The following is a 23,607-nucleotide window of genomic DNA, read 5'->3' as shown; positions in this document are numbered from 1 at the left end:
TTAGTCATATATTTGTGTTCCAGGTGGTTCAGTGAATAAGTTCGTCGCCTTTCAGTCAAAAGATCGCGGATTCGATTCCTGAGGAATACAAGTGTTTCGGGCCTCATGTTAAACTGTGGGTCCCGTTTCTAGTTATCTTCGTACCCTTACCTTTTGGAAGGCAACACCGATCCTTTTGGAAGGCAATACCGAATCGACATACTGTAGGTTCATCTTGTCTAAGGACCTTAAGGTCTACAAATTTTTCGCACATTCAACCCAGTTATTTGACACACTTTCTTAGTGGCAGCACATAAGACGCTGGTTTTACATCCCTGCCCTAGACTACAAATAGCCCTGGGTGTATCTGCACCATACAATACACCCCTACGTGCCACCATCGTATATGGTAGTACATAGTTTTCATACGCTTCCTGTTACCCTTCAGGTTAGTGTAAAGGGACAAGTTTTGCCGATAATGTCGCTACAGTCTTCATATCTCTTCCGTGTATTTTTTTACCTTTCTCGAAAATTTAAATTTCTCTTACAAATTTCAACCTAGAGACTTCAAATTTTTAGAGAAGGAACTTCATAACCTATTAAAGGGAACAATCCGTGCCGATGTTTTATTTAGAATTTTCTTCACAGTTGAAACAGTCCCATTCTTAAAGGTTTGGGTATCCATTTCAACAATCATGCCATCTCAACAATGAAGAAAATTTTAAATAAAAAATCGGCACGGATTGTTCCCTTCAATAGGTTGTGAAGTTCCTTTTCTATAAGTTTGAAGTCTCTAGGTTGAAAATTGTAAGAGAAATTGTAAATTTTCGTGAAAGGTAAAAAATACATGGGAAAGATACGAAGACTGTAGTGCCATGCCATCTATCGGCAAAACTTGTCCCTTTTAAACTAGCCTTGCCACGTAAATTGGAATTTCTATCCAACAACATTGTTCAAGCACTGGCGTCATTTGAGCTGTCAAGGATATGTATTGCCCACCTGAGTTTGAGATGTGTATAAATTTTAATTACTAATACAGGACGTTTCAAAACAACCCTGCAACGTTTGGAAGATGATTCCTGAGACCAAGATATGACGAAAAGTATAGACCCACCTGGGTGCACAAATTCTTCCTTCCGGAGTTATAGGCTGCCGAAAACATGAAAAAACAAACTTCAAAGGTCTATAGCTCCAAAACTATGGAACCTACCATAGTCGGGTCAAGACTTCACTTAGGAATTAAGATGTGCCCTATTAAAATATCCAAGTTTCAGATCTTGCGGTACTTCCGCAAAAATTCTTAGAGGTAGTTGGTGAGTACTTCAAATTATATACCCGTAGCCAAATTTCCTCTATAACAATTGTGTGAGTACCTTAGAACTCTGAAACATGTATTTTTGGATAGGTTCAATATTAGTTCCTACATGAAGTCGACCCGACTACGGTAGTTCCACTACTATTGGGGCTATGGGCATTTAAAGTTCATTTTTTTCATGTTTTCGGCAGCCTATAACTGCTATAGGAAGCATTTGTGCACCCAGGCTGATCTATAGATCTACTTTTGTCTTATCTTGGTGTCAGAAATAACACCAACAACAACGTTTCCGAGGTCGTTTTGAAACACCCTGTATAATAATTGAAAACGAGAAAATATGAAAATAAACGTGTTTTGAAAAACCTTTTCTCTCCCTTCAACAAAAGCTTCAATGACTACTGTATTCAAGCATTGTAAAATCTACTTTAATGCGTTTTAAATATTTATATTATTTGCCACTTCAACCATGCTGAGCACCATAACTATTCACTATACCAGTGTTTCTCAACCTAATTGCTACCACGACCCCATTTTATCACATCCTCTTGCCAGCGACACCCTTATAATTTCTCGTTTGTAATAAGCTTGTGTGGTATTTTTTAATATACCTATTGCGGAGATCTCACGATATCCATCTATTTCCATTATAGCAGAATCAATTTCTTGTATATAGTGGATACAGTAACTTTTCTAAAACCAAATGGATTAAAATCTAATTTGGTCAGTTCATTCATATTACAAATATAGAATCCTATCCGCCATATTGTTTCAAAATGAATACCATGGCTGGAAGTGTTTTTTTCTTCCATGGTAATCATTAAAACAGAGACAAGAAATCGTTTATAAGTTGAAAATGACTTGATAATGTGCGTCACGAAGATTGAACCGGACATTGGCGCACTAGTGAAGTCACACTATGATCAGGTATCTCATTAGCTTTTCAATGTTAATTGTATTTCAATGTGCAGGTTTTGTATTTTTCTGGTATTTCAATATGCAGTTCTCATTAGTTTCATATCTTAACTCTTTGATTTAAATTGATTTTTAAACAACTCTGTACCTGTTGAAAATGTTTACTAGACCTATTTTTTTGTTGTTGTTGTTCTTAACAGTGTATATAAATGCCTATCAGAACAAAATTCAATATTTTAAAATATTTTCTGGTATTATGTTTTAATTATATTTATCTCTTCCACTTACTTATTTCGCGACCCTCATGAAGCCGTCTCGAGACCTCCTTAGGGGTCGGGACTCTCACGTTGAGAAACCCTGCACTATACCGATTGCTTTAGGCACCGCACACCTCGACAACAGTGACTACGCCAGCTTTAATTTCTTGGGACAAAATGAGAAGGGAGAGAAAACTTGGAGGATCGGCAGCAATTTAATGCATACGAAAAAAGAATAAATGCGCTATTTGATCTCCATAGACTACATTAGAACGTGTCTGGGGCGACAGGCGCACCCAACATCGAGTGCTCCCACCTTGTCGTCCATCTGTTATCGGTACTGCTCGGCAATTTTTTCGAACTATACTATTTTCCAGGCATTCCCGCGCAAGATCATGCGCATACTTGTATCTACACAGTGTTGCCAGTACTTCATTTACAACCCACGTGCATTGATAAATATTTAATCGCCAGTATGTACACGGTCCACCAGAAAAATGTATATTCTCTTTGTTACCCTGTATCAGGATACTGACATTGACAATTGTTCTGAAATTTAAGTATGTTGTACTAGTTTTTCGCTCAACAGATGTCAGCATTGTAATTTTCATTTAAAATTATGTTGTAGTGCGGAGTTTTGCTCAACAGATGTCCGTACTGTCAGCACAGTTAGTAAAATAAGAAAATGGTAGGAACACGCTCGACGTTCCACTTCAGCCGCATAACTACGTTTTGTAGTGTTTTCTCAAGTTTCAGCGGTCAATGTGTCAATGGAGACCGATGCACATGCCTCTGTAATCTTCTGGCGAAGGTTCTCGAGCGTCCCAAGCAACGGACAACACTTTCAACATCTAATGTAAAACTTATGCTTACTTGAAGGTTTGTAACACATGTTTGAACCAGGGGCGTCATTTAGGGGGTCAGGAGGGGGCAATTGCCCCACCCAAGTGTTTGAGGAATACATATACTTTAATCGATTGTCTACTAATATACCAGTACAAGACGAGAAAGTCTTATGTCGGTGGCGCTCTTGCCCCTCTCAAGCGAAGTCTGAAATAACGTCCCTGTGAACAATGTTTAAATGTAATTAACAAATATGATATATAGGTTTTTTTTTTCTTAAACAGTGTATACGTTTTTTCTGGCGGGTTGTGTATTTGAAAGAAATATTCTTTGTCCTAAGTTGTAAAGTACGATTTATTTGGAACATGGAATTTTTATATTTATTACAATCATTTGGTACAATAATGTTCAATTCTTAAGCAAGTTAACCAGACAAATATTAAAATTTCCTTTTTCATATAATTTTAACTACAGAGAACAAACTTTTAAATATGACTTAGCTTAACATTTAAATTCTTAAAACGGGAAAATATAGTGTAAATATATATATTTCTTTAAGAGCTGTTAGTCCCAACAATATTTTATTTACTGTACACTTTCATTGCTAAAGAAACAATATATTCATAAATATTTTTTTCTGTACATGACATTCCTTCAAACTATATAGAAGATAAAATTTCCTTATCTTACATTCTCTTACAACTTTTATACAAACAGTTTACCAAAATATATGATTTCCGTTGGATATTTTGTTCCCTCCCTATTCCATGTATTTATCGTTTTTCACACTTTTTCTTGTTTTAATATACGTTTTGCCCTTTCTTCGCGGCAATTGGAAGCTTCTCACCCTTCAGGTAAGGATTATATTGCTAAAAATAAAAATAATATTTATTATTAGAAAGAAAAATATTTTTCACTACAAGTTACTCGAAGTATGTACAATTAATTCTTAATCTACAGTAATTAAAAGCTTACAGATCAAGGACAAGTTTCAGAATAGCAGGATTACCATATGACACACACATGGAACAATTGTCAGCTGACAATTGCGATTATATGAAAATCTGACATAAGGTGATGACTTTGTCTTAAAGGCCACTTCAAAAATATGAGTTATGACATTTGCAATCAATTTGTTAATTATTTTATATGTTTGTATGAAATTCAGGGTTAGCATTTTATGTCGTGACTTAGATCTAGCCGAAAATCTGACAAAAAGGAGGGAGACTTTGGAAAGTGAACTTCGGGGCCATTTTTTTGCGAGTTGGTAGTGCACATTTAAAGAATTAATATTACAAACTGGGAGAGCGCAATGGCCAAAAATAACGGAGAAAATCCTTTTTAAAGTTTTCTACTCGCTGCATATATTGTACGAGGCACAAATTTACCAAGTGTCGGCGTGGCAAAGTGAGGAAAATCTTTGATTCATGAGTAAAGGGTTCCGGGTTCGGTTCCTGTCAGTCTTTTCTTCTTTTTTTTAAATTTTGTTTTTGCTTCAACCAATATAATAGGCATTTGTAACTATAAGTAAAACATTAATTCACTATATGTTTATAATGAATAAAACAATATAAATTTTCAAATCTCTTGTAAAATCTTTCAATAACCCATGTTAACTACGGAAGGAACAAAATTTAATCTATTCCGTAAATATTAATGTTGATCGTTGTGTAAAAAATGTTCTTGACGCTTCGTGTCTACATCTGAAGACAGTGTGCGAATTACAAGGGGAATGAGGAGGAAATCTCCTTTGGTTATAGAAACATCCAGTATTAGCAAAGAGGATTTCCCCCTCAACTCCTTTGTAATTCACAAACTGTCAACAGATGTAGAAACGAAGCGTCAAGAACATTTATTACAAAACGACTGTCGTAACTAGTGGCGTATATTAGGGGGCGCTTCCGGGCTTAATTCCCCCCAGAAATGTTATTTACTATATTAAAGTAAATGAAATATCTTCGAGAATTTTCACATTTCCACGACTAAAGTTGGCAACGCCCCCCCCCCCGAAATAAAATCGTAAATACGCCACTGGTCGTAACCATAATATATCTCGTGATATCAGTATATTTATGGAATAGATTAAATTTTGTTTGCCAGTTAACATGGAACATTGGAAGGTTTTACAAGTGATTTGAAAATTTCTATTGTTTAATTCATTATAAACATACAGTGAATTAATATTTTACTTATAGTTACAAATGCTTATTTTATTGGTTGAAGAAAAAAATGTAGGACTCGAACAGGAATCTAACCTGGGATACTTTACACACAAGTTAGATTTTACTCACTCTTCCACACTGTCACTTGGCAAATTCGCGCGTCGTACGATATATGGGGCGAGTAGAAAACTTTAAGACGGTTTTTCTCCGTTATATTTGGGCATTGCGCTCTCCCAGTTTGTAATAACTTTTTAAGTGTGCACTACCACCTCTCAAAAAGTGGCCCCGAAGTTTACTTATCAAAGTCTGCCTTCTCCTTGTGAGTGAGAACATTAGTCACATGAAGGTATATGACAAGCTGATACATAAGTAAGAAAATTACAACAGCACAATATTTGTTGTGTGTGTGTGGACCTCCGGATATTCAATGCGAAGTCTGAAAGATCCACCATATTAACGTTAGGTATAAGAGAAGCGTGCCAATTAAGGTATGTTAATATTTATATATAATACACCAACTACTTTTATTAGAGTACAAATACCTCATCCAGTTCATTTCCAGGTCGTAAAGTGCTAAGGACCGGATAGAAACAGTTATGCGCTGTATTAGATAAGATGTGGAGCGAACTGCGCCGGAAACGCAAGAAATAAGTCTTCCTACCGCCCTAATAAATTCAAGGTTTCTTGCACTCTAAGCGCCATTAGTCTCAATAGCAATAGGAGTGAAAACAACATTTGCGAGAAGGTTGTTGTATTTTCTTTGCTTTTCAGCTTCCCTGCGATTAGCAACAGCTCCAGCGTTCATTACAGTTAAAAGGGACATGATTTGCCGTGTGTATCAGCGCATGTGAAGTCCCATAATAAGTATTTTCCTCTCATGCATGAAACCAATGTCATGCCATCGGGTCGCTTTCCATCCGAACGACAAGAACCAGAAGGTTCACATATTGAAGGAATTCCAGCAGTGTTAAGGACTCGTAGTATGATATCATTAACGGAAGAGTGTCGGGCGTATTTACCAGCCCCCTTCATGCATTAAAGGTCATGCAGGCTACATTTGTTAACTTGATCTCCGCAAGCTGGATACCGATGAGGCTCACAAACAGCTACGGAACTTGCTTACGGACAAAGATGCAGAACCTACGCTTCGTCTGTAAACATAATAATGATGATTAAATACTGTTTACAATACAAATGTGCGCAGCTCTAGTTTATTGAAACCATAGGGCGAGGATAAAGGCTAGTTATTCATCCATAGAGAAGCTTCTATAAACCTTAGGAGTATCGTCAATTATTTTCAACATCAGAGACTGGGAAACGAAGGCACTCCTGTGAATATATGCAGTTGCTACTAGACATACCACAAGACAAAAAATGCTATGTAATGATGGAATAATAAATGCATTGCTCGGTAGACCTTATCCGAAGGTTCAAGACTTTATTTCCTGCTTCAAGTGGGAAACAGAAAACACGAATGTGACGTTTATTACAATGGAACTTAACCGAAGAGAGAACAAGAGAAAGAAACGTATACATACAGACGGATGAGAAATTGAGAGAATCGTTCGGAAGTTCTAAGTTATTGGTGACTTCAGGAAAAGCCTGGTATGTTTGATCTATGTTCTAAACTTGGGATAATGCAGGGGATTCTCAATTCAGCATTTCTTCTCTCATTTTTCCCAGGATACTTTGCGGTCGGTGACGTCACGTGGAGGTATCGCCAAGGATGTTATAAAATAGAGGATCTGCCATATCACAAAAGCGTGAAGCCGTAAGTCACAGCCATACATATCCTATGATTGTTGATTTTCTTACCTGTGAAAGGTTATTCCGGGTAACTTCTTCTTACACCTATTTGTACACCCATACGTGCAGCAGGTAACCATACGCTACATGCCTACATAAGAAGATCGTACTGTTTTGAGCCATGGCGGTCATTCAGTTACTTGATAGGATGAAGACACATGGGCAGGTCCTCTATTTTATAACGTCCTTGTATATCGCGAGGTATCATTCAAGACAACAAGTGAAATACTGCATACGCAAAAGTTCCTCCACAAGATGTCCAGGGAGCCAATCAGAACGCTAAACGTGAACAGAAGCTACCTGTTATTTTATGTACCTTGGGATAATGCACAATCTTCGGACTTCGCGAATAGTAGATAAATGATTTTTTAATTTTAAAAAATAAGACTAGCAAGTGACAATTAATATTGTTTCACATCACCTCAGTGGTTTCGACTATTTTAGCAGATCCAAGCGTAGAAAAGATGTAAGAAAAATCGGTACTTTATCATTAATGCTGTTTATATATAGTAGTAATTTCTTTTTTAAATTATGAAATCTCAGTAACAAATATTTTGACACTATCAGTTGATCGTAATAGTCTTTGCAGACGTCAGATTAAGAAATATTTCTTCATCGTTAATCGCAATTGTCGTGACATCTATGATACCTGTAGTTTTAGATTTCACAAAAAAAATATTTTGGTTATTTGCTAAATCTCTTAATTGCATAGTACAGCTAGGTCCTGAAGTGGGTGTAACCCTAATTCTTCGAAGACAATGTTAATGTACATTCTTACCTGGAGATGCTTAATGAGTGGTTTGTGCCTCAACTGGAAGAAAATGGTATCAAAGACACTGTAATTATACAGCAGGACGGAGCACCAGCGCACTTAGCGATTCACTTGCTCAATTACCTGAATCAGACGTTTCCTGGCCGCTGGATTCGAAGAGGTTGTGCATCTTCACATGCTCCCTTTGCCTGGCCTCCAAGATCTGACGACACCAGACAATGCTCTCTGGGGTTTCATAAAGCAACAAGTAAGAAACACTCGATATCACACAACGCAGGAATTACGAGCAGCTGTGGAACACGCCTTCATCTTTACCTTCGTGACTCCGGAGTATCTGCGCAAAACATCTGCGAGAACTTGGCGCAGAATTCAGCTGTGTTATGACATGGATGGTGATCATACCGATGTTTATGACTCTTAAGATTCTTAAGACTTCAAAAGTAACAGTGTATAGACATTCTACCATAACTAACACTGTACTGTTGAAACTAAAGAGGGATACGCCCCCTTCCGGACCATTCTGTACAAGAGTATAATTTATACAACTAAATGTTTACAATACCCAAAATGGAAATATTAGATTTCTTTCTTCCGCGCTTATTGACTATATTTTAGGGTCCGACGAAAGAAGACATGCTCGGGTAAAAGAGGAATTTGTTAACGTTATAAAGTTCGTCCGAAACATAAGTTTACAGCTTCATGTACAAATGTAAATATCACAAAACTATGACTTTACAATACCGGTACATTACATATAAAATGAGTGTTCCATATTACCTTCATGTGACGTAGACTAGAAGTAGCTTCTGGATCCTCGAGTCCAATGTCTGCCAATTACCTGTTGAACCATTACCAGAAAGTATGGATACTAGCAGTTCCGGATCCAGGATTGTCTGAGGGGGGGGGGTGCACCAATAATTCCCAAAATAACCAATCACACTGAAACTCTTCAAAGTGACATGTGACAATATTCTTTACCTCTGACAACGCTGATGCGTAGAACGGGGGACGGGAGTATTTTAAAGAGGGTCGCAAAGTGTTATGTAGGAAAAATGTTTTCTCCTCCAGGCTTTCGTTTTCTTCCTTATTTGAGAAATGTTACATTGTTCTGCTTGGTGTATCCTTTTCCTTCAACCTTCAGAAAACTGACTTAAACTATTGCTTTTGCAAAGCTCTGGTTTCTTTTAAGTCCCAAACAGAAACATGATGGCAGAAAGTTTCGGAAAGTGTTGCTATTTTCACAGCTAGTTTCTCATTTTAGATAGTATATATTTACAACGAAGGGGGGTGCACGTGCACCGGTTTTGGAAAACTGGACAAATAGGTAAGCATATGAGGACACTGACGAATCTTTTGTAAGTCGCTATAGGCTTGTATTAGTTTTGGGTCAAATTTCTTAAACAAGAAGCTTTTCCGCAGTTTTCCTGTGTCCTCCCATTTTCGGCTACGTTTTCAATGTCATGCTAACATATATACACAATCTTTGATTCATATTTACTAACCCATTAAAGCTTATTTGGGGATTTCAACACTCCTGTAGAATTCTATATATCTTAAAGGCACGAGTTTTACTGAAAAACGGGTTTGATTTTTAGAAATAGAAAGCAATTGATACGTACCGTTTTCTTAGCTCTAAATTTCTTAGCCACAAGACTTTTGTGTTGGTCACCAACCTGCATATTGAAATAAAGTGATTGAAACGTAAGTGAAAGTCTTCACACAAATAGTGCACACTACAAAATATTTGAAATACATATAAATGTAAACGGTAAATAAGAATAACAACAATAATAATCATAATAATAATATAGATACAATTGCAGTGTACAGATAAAAAAATTGAATTTCAGTTTTAAAAAAATAAATTAACAAATAAATTTCGTTTCAGGTGGGGTCGCGCCCTGGAAAACCAGCGCACGGGGCGAGAGTATACATACGTCGGCACCCCCGTACATATGAGTGAGGTCAGTAGACCAGCCGCTTCAAGCCACAATGGTGGCCGCGAAGCGTAAGAAAATTTCAAAAAATAAATTCTGCTTTTCCTTGATTTGCGCATATTTTATTACTTTTTTCCTTCCATTTTATACATATATCTTTATTCCTGCCGAATTTTCAGCCCTCTTACTTCGGCGTCAGGGGCCGTTGCCCCTCCCCACATGGCATGGCACTGTTTCAGACTATGAAAATATGGTTGACTTCCAAACTATGAGAAACAAATTTCAAATTAGATTACTAGTTCAAGTGTTAATAGAAAGACAGGTAGCAGTCACCACGTGTTTTTTTTTTTGGTAAACCAAATTCCCTAACAAACTAAATTTTACCAAGCCTAGAGTTAAAAATAACATTTTATCTCAAATTAAGTGAACTGTACTTTAAGATGACTCAACTACTGTAAAATACTTATTTAATTTTAATTAGATTTGTTGTGTACAAAGTAATTTAGTTTCATTTTAGTGTTATATTTATTTGGGAGATTAATATTTTTAGCATCCTAAGTATTATACTAACCCGCTAATCTCAACAGTACTGCAGATGGTCTATCAAGTAAGGATGATATCCATAATTACGACCATAGCAATATATGGGAACCGATTTTTGATTGTCCATATCTTCTATGGGATCAACTACATGAAACACGTCCACCATCAAACTCCATTCTTAACGTTTGACCTTTTGCATCCTGGACAACATTGATCTACTATAATAATTCTTCTTGCGCTCGTGGGTTTTCTCGGGGTTCTCCCGTTTCCTCCCACTTTCTTCATTCCACCATTTCAGTCATCTCTCATCATCACCGTCTCCTTTAGCCTAACCGGCATAACCGTGGGACGTAAAACTTATAGATTTCATTTCATATAATAATTCTTGAGATTTTCTGTCTCCCGGACAGACAGGATAAATATACAGGGTGTTTCAAAAGAACACAGACAACTTTTGGAAGGTGATTCCTAACACCAAGATAAGATAAAAAGTATAGACCATCCTGGGTGCACAAAAGCTTCCTTTCGGAGTTATAGGCTGCCGAAAATATGAAAAAAATGAATTTTAAAGGTATATAGCACCAAAACTATGGGGCCTACTGTAGTCAGGTCGAGACATCACTTCGGAACTAATATGTGCGCTATCCAAAAATACGTGTTTCAAAATCCTAAGGTACACACGAAGCAGTTTTTATAGAGTGGGTTTGGCTACGGGCATATAATTTGAAGTACTCTCAAACTACCTCTATAAAAATTGTTGCAGAAGGACCACAGTATTCTGAAACTTGGATATTTAGATAGGGCACATACTAGTTCCCAAGTGAAGTCTTGACTACGGTAGGTCCCATAGTTTAGGAGCTGTGGACCTTTAAAGTTATTTTTTTTCGTGTTTCCAGCAGCCTATAACTCCGAAAGGAAGCATTTGTGCAACCAGGATCGTCTATACTTTTTGTCTTATCTTGGTATCAGGAATCACCTCCCAAACGTTGTCGATGTTGTTTTGAAACACCCTGTAGAAAGATTTTTTTTTTCCTAAACCGAAGTCTTCAATAAGGGCGGATATTTAACCTCTTCTTGATACCTTGAATATAAAAGACAGAAACTTTCTCACTACTTTTTACCACAAACTGAAAAATATTTCTGCAGGTTTCGTAAGGACAGAGACGTAAGGACAGAGAATAATGTGGATCCAGAAAATAAATAAATAAGCTGCTTCATCATCATGAAATTAAAACTCTAGCACAGTTGGTTAACGAAAGTAAGGGAACGCAGTGTTATCAACAGCAGATTCTAGCACAATTTGATGCTATATTCCGTGTGCGTGGGTTTTCTCGGGGTTGTCCTGTTTCCTCCCACTTTCTTCATTCCACCATTTCATTCCTTTCTCATCATCACCGTCTCCTTTAGCCTAACCGTGGGACGTAAAACTCAAAGATTTGATGCTATATTTTCCGATAATATTGATCAACCAGTGAAAGGATATAAAGTAAGTATTCCAATGAAGGCGGAGAACATTTTTATTTTTTAGAAAAGCCTATGACATCCCCTACGCTTTATAAGGTGAGGGTAAACAAAAAAAATGGATAAACTATGCGCTTTCAATAGCTGGAAAATTTTTGGGTTTTCAGACTGGGCCACACCCATGGTAGTCGCTCGAAAAAAAATGGTGATATTGAACTGTGCTCTGATTTTAAACAGAAGCTTAAGAGTCTTCATCTCGGCGAAATTAAAATACCGCTAATTTTACAGTAATTATGTGATACCTTCAAATAGATAAAAGATAATTGAAATATGGAACAAGAGCGCCCTAGACAATATTATTTTGCGTGAGGTACCGTTATCACAAGTCACCTAGTGGCTTTCCGTTTTCAGTTGTTTAGAAACGCGAAAATAAATGCTGATTTTCAAAATAGCTCGAAATCGAAAGCAGATAAGCGAGTCGTGATAACGGTTTCTCATGTAAAATAATATTGTCTAGGGCGCTCTTGTTCCACATTTCGATTATCTTTTATCTATTTGAAGATATCACATAAATACTGTAAAATTAGCGGTATTTTAATTTCGCCGGGATGAAGACTCTTAATCGATATACAGAAAAGTGTGTATATCCGATTCCGAAAATAAATGATATTCTTAATAAAATTGAGGGAGCCAAGTATTTTGTTATATTAGACTTCAGTAATGCATATGTACAGCTAGAGGTCGATGAAAACTCTGCTAAGTATTTGGTAATCAACACCCGATAGGGGCTTTTTCAACAATCAAGATTACCCTTTGGGCTAGATTGCTTGCCACATATTTTTCAAACCTTTTATGGATCAGATACTACAGAGTTGTCAAGGGATTACAATGTATCTAGACGACATGTTAATCTAGGATCACTCACTGGAGGAGCGTTTCAACAGAACTGTGAAGGTATTGGAAAAGTTTAAGGCATATAATGTTAAGGTTAGAAAGGATAAGAATATATTCTTGAAGACAAAAATCACTTAGTTAGGATATGATTTGGAGGTGGATACCATTTTGCCGGCCAAATCCAAATTAGAACCGATACTTAGTGCACAACCGCCAAAATGTATTCAAGAGTTGCAATCTTTTCTAGGAATGGTAAATTTTTACCATAGATATTTACCTGCTTTGTCAAGGAAAATTCGCAATTTGAATTATTTGTTACATAAAGGTGTGCGAAGGAATTGGAATAAAAAAAATACCAAACTGAATTTGATTTAATAAGAATAAAGACATGTCAGAGGCACAAGTTCTTCACCCCTTTAATGAAAAGGAAGATATTTTGATTATGACTGATGCTTCTTCATACGGTGTGGTAGCTGTGCTATTTAGTAGTAATAAAAATAAATTACAGACCGTAGTGTCCGTCAGCTACTCTTTCCAAGGTGGAGCGGAATTTGAAGAAGCTTTGGTTGTTGTTTTTGCGATAATGAAATACCAGAAAATATCAGATCAATAAGAATAAAGAGACCTCCAATTTGACGGGGATACATGTAGAAATGTAAGCTTTTTATTTTTGGCACAAAGTGCTTATTTATATAACACTGACCGTTGCTAAGTATAAAGGCGATAGTACGTAAAAATAAAAAAGAATTGCTACAGCTCAATTATGAATATAGATTGATTTATAATCAAGATTTCAGGGAATAATGCGAAATTGAGTAAAGGAGATTCAGGAAGGATAAGGGGAAAAAAACAAAGAATTTCCATGTATGAGCATTTTTGGGTGCTTTGTCCTATCTGTTGGTGACTCTTGGTACTATTTGACTGTATATGCCATGCATGTGTAGATGTAGAAATGTTCATGTAATAAGGGGCAAAAGATGTAACTAACCCTATTCTTTTTACGCGGTTTTCAATATTAAAACGCCATTTTCTCGAAAATGCAGTTTTGTGACATTCCTTCTTTTTTTCCCCTTTACTCTTCAGTTGGTAAACTAGGTTATAATATTGAGTTATGTGCTGATAGATAGTAATAAAGGATTGATTGATTTTTGAGTTTAACGTCCCGTTCAGCATCAAGGCTATATGAGATGCGGACCTACTGATTAACGTGGAATCCGAACCAAATGAACTCCCGCCGGGAATCGAACCCGGGTCTCCCACGCCGAAGGCGCGTACACTAACCGCTTAGCTACGGAGGAGCTCCTAGTAAATAAAGGAAGAGGCAAGTCCATGCATAGATTGAGAATAAGCAATTCAGTAAGATATGTTGTGATAATATTTACTTGGATTCTTGGGTACTTGTGTTACACTAAATAGTGTCTATTATTTACGTAGTTACAAATGTTCATGTGGGGAAGTCAAATAAAATAATTTGACTAACAAATAATTTTCTGACTAACAAGAACAATTTTAGATATTACTAAGAAGAGGAAGAAAAACTGGTTAGGACATTGGCTAAGAAAGAATTGTGTCATGAGGAACATCCTGGAGTAGAATATATGGTGGCAGGAAAGAGAAGAACGGGACGAAGGAGACTACAATTGATTGACGATATTAAAACAAAAAAATTGCACGTGAAGAGAAAGAGGTTAGCGGAAGACCGTGGAGCATGAAAACTTTGCAATTGTGCCAAATGGCCTGCCAATAATGGCAAAATACCTATATCATGATGACGATGCTGATGGCAACTGACATGGCAAAGAAAAGTTTTGAAGTTTGACGTAAGTTCAGGATATTCACCTTGTATTTACGTTCAGTATCATATCCTATTAACAATATTAAATTTTGTTATACATTCAAATAAAGTTAAGACAATAAATCTAATTGCAATATTAGTCATTACATAAAATTTAGTTGTGGATTTCTTTTTATTTCCTACGATAATCTCTGTATAAGGAAGAACCTTGATCTCATTCGTGGCTAAGCGGTTAGCGTACGCGCCTTTGGCGTGGGAGTCCCGGGTTCGATTCCCGGCGGGAGCTCATGTGGTTCGGATTTCACGTTAATCAGTAGGTCCACGTCTCTCATAGCCTCGCTGCTGAAAGAGACGCTAAACTAAAATCAACTCAAGGAGGAACCTTATTCTTCACGAATACGTAAAGGGTTGTTTTTGGCTAAGTGGTTAGCACTTGCGACCTTGGTACAAAATGCCTTAATATGTTTTTTTTTCCTCTGTGGAAGGGGGTTTCGATCCCGCTAAAGTTTAGGTCAAAACTCATACAGCCTCACTGATGAAGAAAGAAACTAAATTGTAAAAAAGTAAAAAAAAAAAAAATACCTATACTAACGACGCCAACTATAATTACCAAGTAGAGGAACAAAGAATTTTTGAGAGGGCAACTATTATTTTTGTATACCGAAGATAATAGTTATATATTACTGAACCTACATTAAAATAAAATACGTCTGTGGCAGACCCGTTTCTATGGGAGGCACACGGAGATAGACCCTTGCAAAATAAAGTCATGCTCCCGCAAGTGAACGAACAATACAAATTGTTTAATATGTTTCACACAAAGTTTGTTAGTTGAGAAATATTGTTCATCGAACGGTGCTAAAGTTTCGTCATTTCAGAGATCAAACAGGGCAAAGTTTGAAGTAACGGAGGGAGTGAGGGGGACAAAAGGAGGGAAAACCAAAACAAGAAGGACCTGTAACCTAATTCAACATTATTAATTGATATTTACATATGGCGTGGTTTGACTGACAAAGCTCTTAGTATAAATTCTATGATGCATCACATCAGAAGAGTATGTATTCTGAATTAACCAAAGTGTTACAAAATAAGGATAGAGGCACAAATGGTGCGTTCCCCTTTCAACAGCACTATTGTATTGAACAAGCGCGGTTACGTGGCATTGTGTGTTATGAATGACGTTTCCTTGGAGGGAAGAATCTCAATTTCTTGTGCGGTTTATCGTTGTATAGAGAAACAGTGTTTCTTCAAGACAAGTATTTTGGGAGGCACTACGCCCGGGAGCTCTGAGAGTGTCCTCCCGGAGAAGATCAAAATAATACGTCTATAATATAATAATAAATATAATAGTATCAGCAGTGTCCCCCCCTCACCGAACACTGCTTCTGAAAGAAAATAGAGTGATTTAAAAGAGAAAAGGATACGCCGTTTAACTCATACATAAATATTTTGATATCAGAAAATTATCTGCAAAATTTTTTTAATGTGTAACAGCAAGGATAGTGTCATAGCCGACTTACTAGTTTCCCGAACTGTAGCGTCCTTGTTAAATTGTCTTAAAAGCTCAAGTTCGTATCATTTTAATCATATATGAGGGGAGGTTTATAGTTCTCTAGAAAACTTCAAAGCAATTGATAACTTATCTAATGAAGATTAGTGAAGTCAGGGACATACACAGAAGGTAGATACTCTAGATTTGAACCTCCCCGAAATCTCAATTTTTCTGTAAATTTAGTCTATTTTTTTACAAATTTAAATATAATTTAGTGTATTCTAAATTGAATTTGGACACCCCGAAAAGTTTTGGATCTTCCGATATAATTCCCTGTGTACGTTTCTGGTGACAGTAACCACATTAAGCTTACAGAAAGTATACAAAAGGCCAAAAGTTCAATGTATGGTTGCCGAAATTAATAAACAGTTGTGTATATATATATATATATATATATATATTATACTTTAATAAAACCTTGTGTTCTTTTGGGAACTATATTGTATAATAGAAATCATTATTATTAATTACAAAGGGTGATTACCCCTTATAATCCAGATAATTTGCACGATCAAGCTTAGAATATTCGTGACAGTTAAACCACACTTTAAATTATGCTCTTTTGATGGATATTTCTTTTACTTAATAGAAGTACTTACGTTATTTAATCTATTTATAGAATTAACATATTTCTCGTAGACACAACATATTAACATATTTCACTTAGACACGATTAAATATATTATTTCTTCGTTTTACTAATAAAAACCACGCAACTGAAATTAAATTTGAATAACTTATGTCGATATGCAGGTGGTAATGTGTACAGAAGCCTGAAATGTTTATCTTTATACCATTTCTACTCTGTGTTTGTGTGCATAGGTTTTCTTACTCCACTTTCAGATATATGTACGAGTGAATTTATAAAAGCAATAAAAACACTGCATTAGTGCAACTATTTCACGCTCCCAAAATATGATGCTTTTTTAAAAATCCGTTAGCAGTGGCGAAGCGTAATCCCACAAGTAGGGCATACCCGATAAACTAATATTCCCATTTAGCTCCATTACAAATATTTTGAAGTGCAGTTCTTGTTTTTTTTCTGTCTGGGATTTGCAGGGAGGATGAGGGGAATTTCCTCCTCACTTGCTCTTTCCATTTATTGCACATTTGAAAATGGAGGGAGAGGAAAAGAAACTACATTCTTATTGTTAGCTGTCAAATTTCTTGGATAAGCATTTGTTATTTGCATCTCTCACTTTAAAGTAAGTACAATACTGCATTTAATTAATGTATCACGTGATAATAACTTCACTAGAAATGTTAATGCTAAGAAGGAACTTCATTTGAATCAACGCAAGACATTTAATACTGTATTTATGCAGTGGCATATTTAAGAAGGTGGCTTCAGGGTTTAAGCACTCACCGAAATTTTATCGCATTTTTTATTGTTTTATATATATTGCAGAATTTTCATATTCGCAGGAATAAAGTTAGCAAAGCCCCTCCCGAAATAAGCAAAGTCCCCCGAAACAAATCGCAAATATACCACTGATTCTATAAAATGGAAAACTCAATTAAAATTAGACACAAATATTATTATTTTATTACGTACGGTAGTGTTTGGTAAATTTATACATATGTTTAATGCATTAGACTTACATTTTTAAGCTATTATCGACCAGGCCCATGTAGGGGAAAATAGCTAGTCTGAATTACTCCTGAGAGTATATACCTAAATTAAACAAGTTATCACTAATAGAAATACATAATCCTACACAGAAACTTCTTACTCTATGTTAAAGAAATCATTTAATAACATATTATCATTGAAAGGTGCCTTCAACGCTAAAACTAAACTCCCAGAGGCGAGCGTTCGCACCTTCCCAACAATGCGTGCAATCCCCAGTGATAATATCTTCGCTCCCTCATCAGCATAGCCCGTAAGCTTGTCTAGCGAGCTGGTGAGGTTCAGACAGAAGGGTCTCCAAGTGTTTCAACCTACTATTTTTTTTACCGAAAAACCCGAAATATTGACTTTATTTTAAAAGAAATCAAAAGATAAAGAAAATATACGGTAGAAAACAGGGTAAGCCCGGCCTCAGAGCTTCATAGTACGCTTCGCCACTGTCCAATAGTAATATTGTGTTCTTAAACAATTGATATATTTTCAGTGAAATTTAATCCGAAACCTTGTTTGGATATTCTCTTGCTAACATCGCTTACACATTGAAATAAGTAGCATGTTATTTTTCCATACTAAGGAACAGGGGCGGATCCAGGGCCGACTTCTGGAGGGGGTTGTCATACTGCTACTTTTAAGGGCTCCAAACTTTGGGATGGGTTTTATTTATATATATAAAATAAGAAAGCTTCCTCTTCTGGGGGGCGATCGTGGCGATCGCCCCCCTGGATCCGCCCCTGCTAAGGAAAACAAATGACTGTTCAATTGAAACGCGCCAGTAGCTGGAGTAACATAGATAATGGTGCCGATTCTGCCTCTAGTGGTTATTTTATTAACTCTACGAAATTAAATTATTGTGTATGTTGTTCAACTGTACTTTGAATATCACTAGGTTATATTCAATGTGTAAAACATATTTTTTGGTGAGAGCGTAGAACGATCATACTGATAAACAAAATACTACGGTTCACTATCACTCTTAAAACATTTCTTGCACTTATGCTTGGGAAAGTGATATTTTTTCTTTCATTTTTAAATCAATACTGCACATTTATTCCTGCATAAAGGTAATATGATTAACATTATATTAGCGCTTTGTTAAATATTTTTATTGGAGAATTTTAGATGGCAGAGCCATTTTTAACTTTGAATTTAATTGTACTTGTGTTATAAGTCATACAATAAATCAAATTTTTGAAACAAGAAAAATTCACACACTAGGCTTGTGAACCAGTGTAGAAAGTTCTTAATTTGGAACAAATTAACATTATCTAAATAATATTTTTTTTTCAAATTCTCAAGGTATATTACCTTATGTCAGTATTTATATTGCTTATCTAAAGCATGAGTTATTTGAGTTTTGGTGGTTGAGTTTCGCTCCAATAAGAACCATGTTTTAGATTAGTAATATAAATATTGACATAGAGGTATTTACGTACCATGACAATTTGAAAGATTTACGGTTGGGTGTGGACTATTGGGTTCCGGGTAGAACAACTATAATGGTCCATACCTGAACCATTTTCTTTTTGGACAATAGTGTTAAATATTTTGGGGTCACCTTCGAAAAACATCTTACTTCGATAGCTCATCTCACCAATTTAGAAGCTAATATACGCCGAAGAATCAATTTGCTGCGCAGTTTACAAGGAATCAACTAGGGTCTCAGTACAAACCTCATCCTTTATATATATATATATATATATATATATATATATATATATATATATATATATATATATATATATATATATAATATCTTTGTTCGTCTTTCTCATACTCATGGACATATCGCCTGGTTATCCGCTCCACCAAAATCCTGTGACAGGTTATAGGTCCTCGAACGTCATGCCTTGCGCCTGCCTACTCACTACCTATACGAACTCCAACACAAGAAGTCTATCGCCGTACAACTATCCCTACTCTTTTAGAGCATCTCTACCGTCTCCGCTGCAGGCCGGTAGCCAGCCCAAAAGTGTAGGGGGGCGGTAGAATTTAGGGGGGCGACCCAACCATATTATAGTTCATTTGCAAGCCTACCGTGAAAATTTTACGGGGGGGCAGTGAAAATTTAGGGGGAGCGGGCCCCCAGCCTCCGGTGAATACGGGCCTGCCCGCTGTCGCTACATTTAACACCATATCATCGCCGTTCACCCGATCGTACATGAAATATCAGATCAAACTCCAGCTGTGCTACGTTACGAATATTCAACAGTCGATCACCTTCTTGCTCTCCATGAACGTTATCAGGCAGACTCTACAATCCACATCGTCCCATTTACAATCACCATCCGCACATCTATTGGGCATAAATTTATTCTTGCACTCCTTTTCTCTTCCTAACAAAGAGCTCCCATTGTCTCAACCTCCTCTATGTAGCCCCAAAGCAGAAGATAAAAAATAGTTTCAGATAACATCATATGTCCTTATGTTATATGTTATATATGAACAGCACTTCATTGCTACCATCACCTCATCGCTCATCGCATTCTTATGTATTAATGGCAATACATCAATAAATAAATAATTCCTGATACGCACTCCTATTACGTTTTTACTACACTTAAATTGATGTCACTGGCTGAAGAGAAGGCGTTACCTTCTGTTGCTAGCCCATATTTTTTATGGGAACGAAACTGCACTTAAAAATGCTTTATCCAATTACCGTCTTAAAAATGAGTGTTACGTTCCTTCTTCTTCGTTCCTATTTGCCTCATAATCTTATTCGTGGAGGAGCCGCACTCAGGCCCGTATCCAGGAGGGTCTAGGGGGGCGGCCCCCCTAAATTTTTACTGGCCCCTTCCTAAATTTTCACGATAGGCTTACACGTGAACTATAATATGGTGATGAACTATAATGTGGTTGGAAAAGACCAACCCCCCCAAACTTCGACCGCTCCCCCGCTAAATTTTTGAGCTGGCTACGGGCCTGGCCGCACTTACAGTCAAACCCTCATTACCTTGTCGTCCTATCATACCACCAAATCCAGATAGATATACTGAACATGTTATGTCGACCTCTTACTCTGACTCTCGCCACCATTTATTTTCGTTCCACTCAAGTTTTGCCACATCGTTGCCTTACGTACCTGGATTTTAATTTTCGAACTTATATCATCCTAGCTGACATCCATTATCATTCACGCACAACAGCTCAATAAAAACGGTTCGAATACTTTCTACAAGTCAGCTCCAGCACTTGTACATCTCTACCACATCAAACTCGTCTTGAGAGTAACTCCACTCCTGATGTAGTTATTGTTAGTAACAACCTGTTAACTAAATGTACTGTAGAGGTATTCAGTTCAGTATACAACGATCATTTACCTGTTCTTCTCACAATAATTCCATCTGGTTCACAGCAATAGAGGTATTCAGTTCAGTATACAACGATCATTTACCTGTTCTTCTCACAATAATTCCATCTGGTTCACAGCAATAGAGGTATTCAGTTCAGTATACAACGATCATTTACCTGTTCTTCTCACAATAATTCCATCTGGTTCACAGCAATAGAGGTATTCAGTTCAGTATACAACGATCATTTACCTGTTCTTCTCACAATAATTCCATCTGGTTCACAGCAATAGAGGTATTCAGTTCAGTATACAACGATCATTTACCTGTTCTTCTCACAATAATTCCATTTGGTTTACAACAATAGAGGTATTCAGTTCAGTATACAACGATCATTTACCTGTTCTTCTCACAATAATTCCATCTGGTTCACAGCAATAGAGGTATTCAGTTCAGTATACAACGATCATTTACCTGTTCTTCTCACAATAATTCCATCTGGTTCACAGCAATAGAGGTATTCAGTTCAGTATACAACGATCATTTACCTGTTCTTCTCACAATAATTCCATCTGGTTCACAGAAATAGAGGTATTCAGTTCAGTATACAACGATCATTTACCTGTTCTTCTCACAATAATTCCATCTGGTTCACAGCAATAGAGGTATTCAGTTCAGTATACAACGATCATTTACCTGTTCTTCTCACAATAATTCCATCTGGTTCACAGCAATAGAGGTATTCAGTTCAGTATACAACGATCATTTACCTGTTCTTCTCACAATAATTCCATCTGGTTCACAGCAATAGAGGTATTCAGTTCAGTATACAACGATCATTTACCTGTTCTTCTCACAATAATTCCATCTGGTTCATAGCAATAGAGGTATTCAGTTCAGTATACAACGATCATTTACCTGTTCTTCTCACAATAATTCCATCTGGTTCACAGCAATAGAGGTATTCAGTTCAGTATACAACGATCATTTACCTGTTCTTCTCACAATAATTCCATCTGGTTCACAGCAATAGAGGTATTCAGTTCAGTATACAACGATCATTTACCTGTTCTTCTCACAATAATTCCATCTGGTTCACAGCAATAGAGGTATTCAGTTCAGTATACAACGATCATTTACCTGTTCTTCTCACAATAATTCCATCTGGTTCACAGCAATAGAGGTATTCAGTTCAGTATACAACGATCATTTACCTGTTCTTCTCACAATAATTCCATCTGGTTCACAGCAATAGAGGTATTCAGTTCAGTATACAACGATCATTTACCTGTTCTTCTCACAATAATTCCATGTGGTTCACAGCAATAGAGGTATTGAGTTCAGTATACAACGATCATTTACCTGTTCTTCTCACAATAATTCCATCTGGTTCACAGCAATAGAGGTATTCAGTTCAGTATATAACGATCATTTACCTGTTCTTCTCACAATAATTCCATCTGGTTCACAGCAATAGAGGTATTCAGTTCAGTATACAACGATCATTTACCTGTTCTTCTCACAATAATTCCATCTGGTTCACAGCAATAGAGGTATTCAGTTCAGTATACAACGATCATTTACCTGTTCTTCTCACAATAATTCCATCTGGTTCACAGCAATAGAGGTATTCAGTTCAGTATACAACGATCATTTACATGTTCTTCTCACAATAATTCCATCTGGTTCACAGCAATAGAGGTATTCAGTTCAGTATACAACGATCATTTACATGTTCTTCTCACAATAATTCCATCTGGTTCATAGCAATAGAGGTATTCAGTTCAGTATACAACGATCATTTACCTGTTCTTCTCACAATAATTCCATCTGGTTCACAGCAATAGAGGTATTCAGTTCAGTATACAACGATCATTTACCTGTTCTTCTCACAATAATTCCATCTGGTTCACAGCAATAGAGGTATTCAGTTCAGTATACAACGATCATTTACCTGTTCTTCTCACAATAATTCCATCTGGTTCACAGCAATAGAGGTATTCAGTTCAGTATACAACGATCATTTACCTGTGCTTCTCACAATAATTCCATCTGGTTCACAGCAATAGAGGTATTCAGTTCAGTATACAACGATCATTTACCTGTTCTTCTCACAATAATTCCATCTGGTTCACAGCAATAGAGGTATTCAGTTCAGTATACAACGATCATTTACCTGTTCTTCTCACAATAATTCCATCTGGTTCACAGCAATAGAGGTATTCAGTTCAGTATACAACGATCATTTACCTGTTCTTCTCACAATAATTCCATCTGGCTCACAGCAATAGAGGTATTCAGTTCAGTATACAACGATCATTTACCTGTTCTTCTCACAATAATTCCATCTGGCTCACAGCAATAGAGGTATTCAGTTCAGTATACAACGATCATTTACCTGTTCTTCTCACAATAATTCCATCTGGTTCACAGCAATAGAGGTATTCAGTTCAGTATAC

General features: G+C 36.6%; 1 protein-coding gene across 2 annotated transcripts in view; it reads right to left on the bottom strand.

Annotated features, from left to right (window-relative positions):
* Positions 1 to 3,641: 3,641 nt before the first annotated feature.
* 7B2 (Secretogranin_V domain-containing protein 7B2) overlaps positions 3,642 to 23,607 on the bottom strand; it is a 129,791-nt gene continuing 109,825 nt past the window's right edge. Inside the window, exons 7-8 of one of the 2 annotated variants that reach the window (XM_081758151.1) lie at positions 9,666 to 9,719; positions 3,642 to 4,175 (exon numbers count right to left, since the gene is read on the bottom strand). In XM_081758151.1, coding sequence (XP_081614277.1) covers positions 4,107 to 4,175; positions 9,666 to 9,719 — 123 coding nt within the window. In that variant the 3' untranslated portion in view covers positions 3,642 to 4,106. The remainder of the gene's footprint in view (positions 4,176 to 9,665; positions 9,720 to 23,607) is intronic. The other variant, XM_081758152.1, reaches the window with a different exon arrangement.

This window comes from Thermobia domestica, chromosome 5 (genome assembly GCF_964235325.1).
Source record: "Thermobia domestica chromosome 5, izTheDome1.hap1.1, whole genome shotgun sequence".
Lineage (NCBI taxonomy): Eukaryota > Metazoa > Arthropoda > Insecta > Zygentoma > Lepismatidae > Thermobia > Thermobia domestica.
This window is presented reverse-complemented; position numbering and strand designations above follow the sequence as displayed.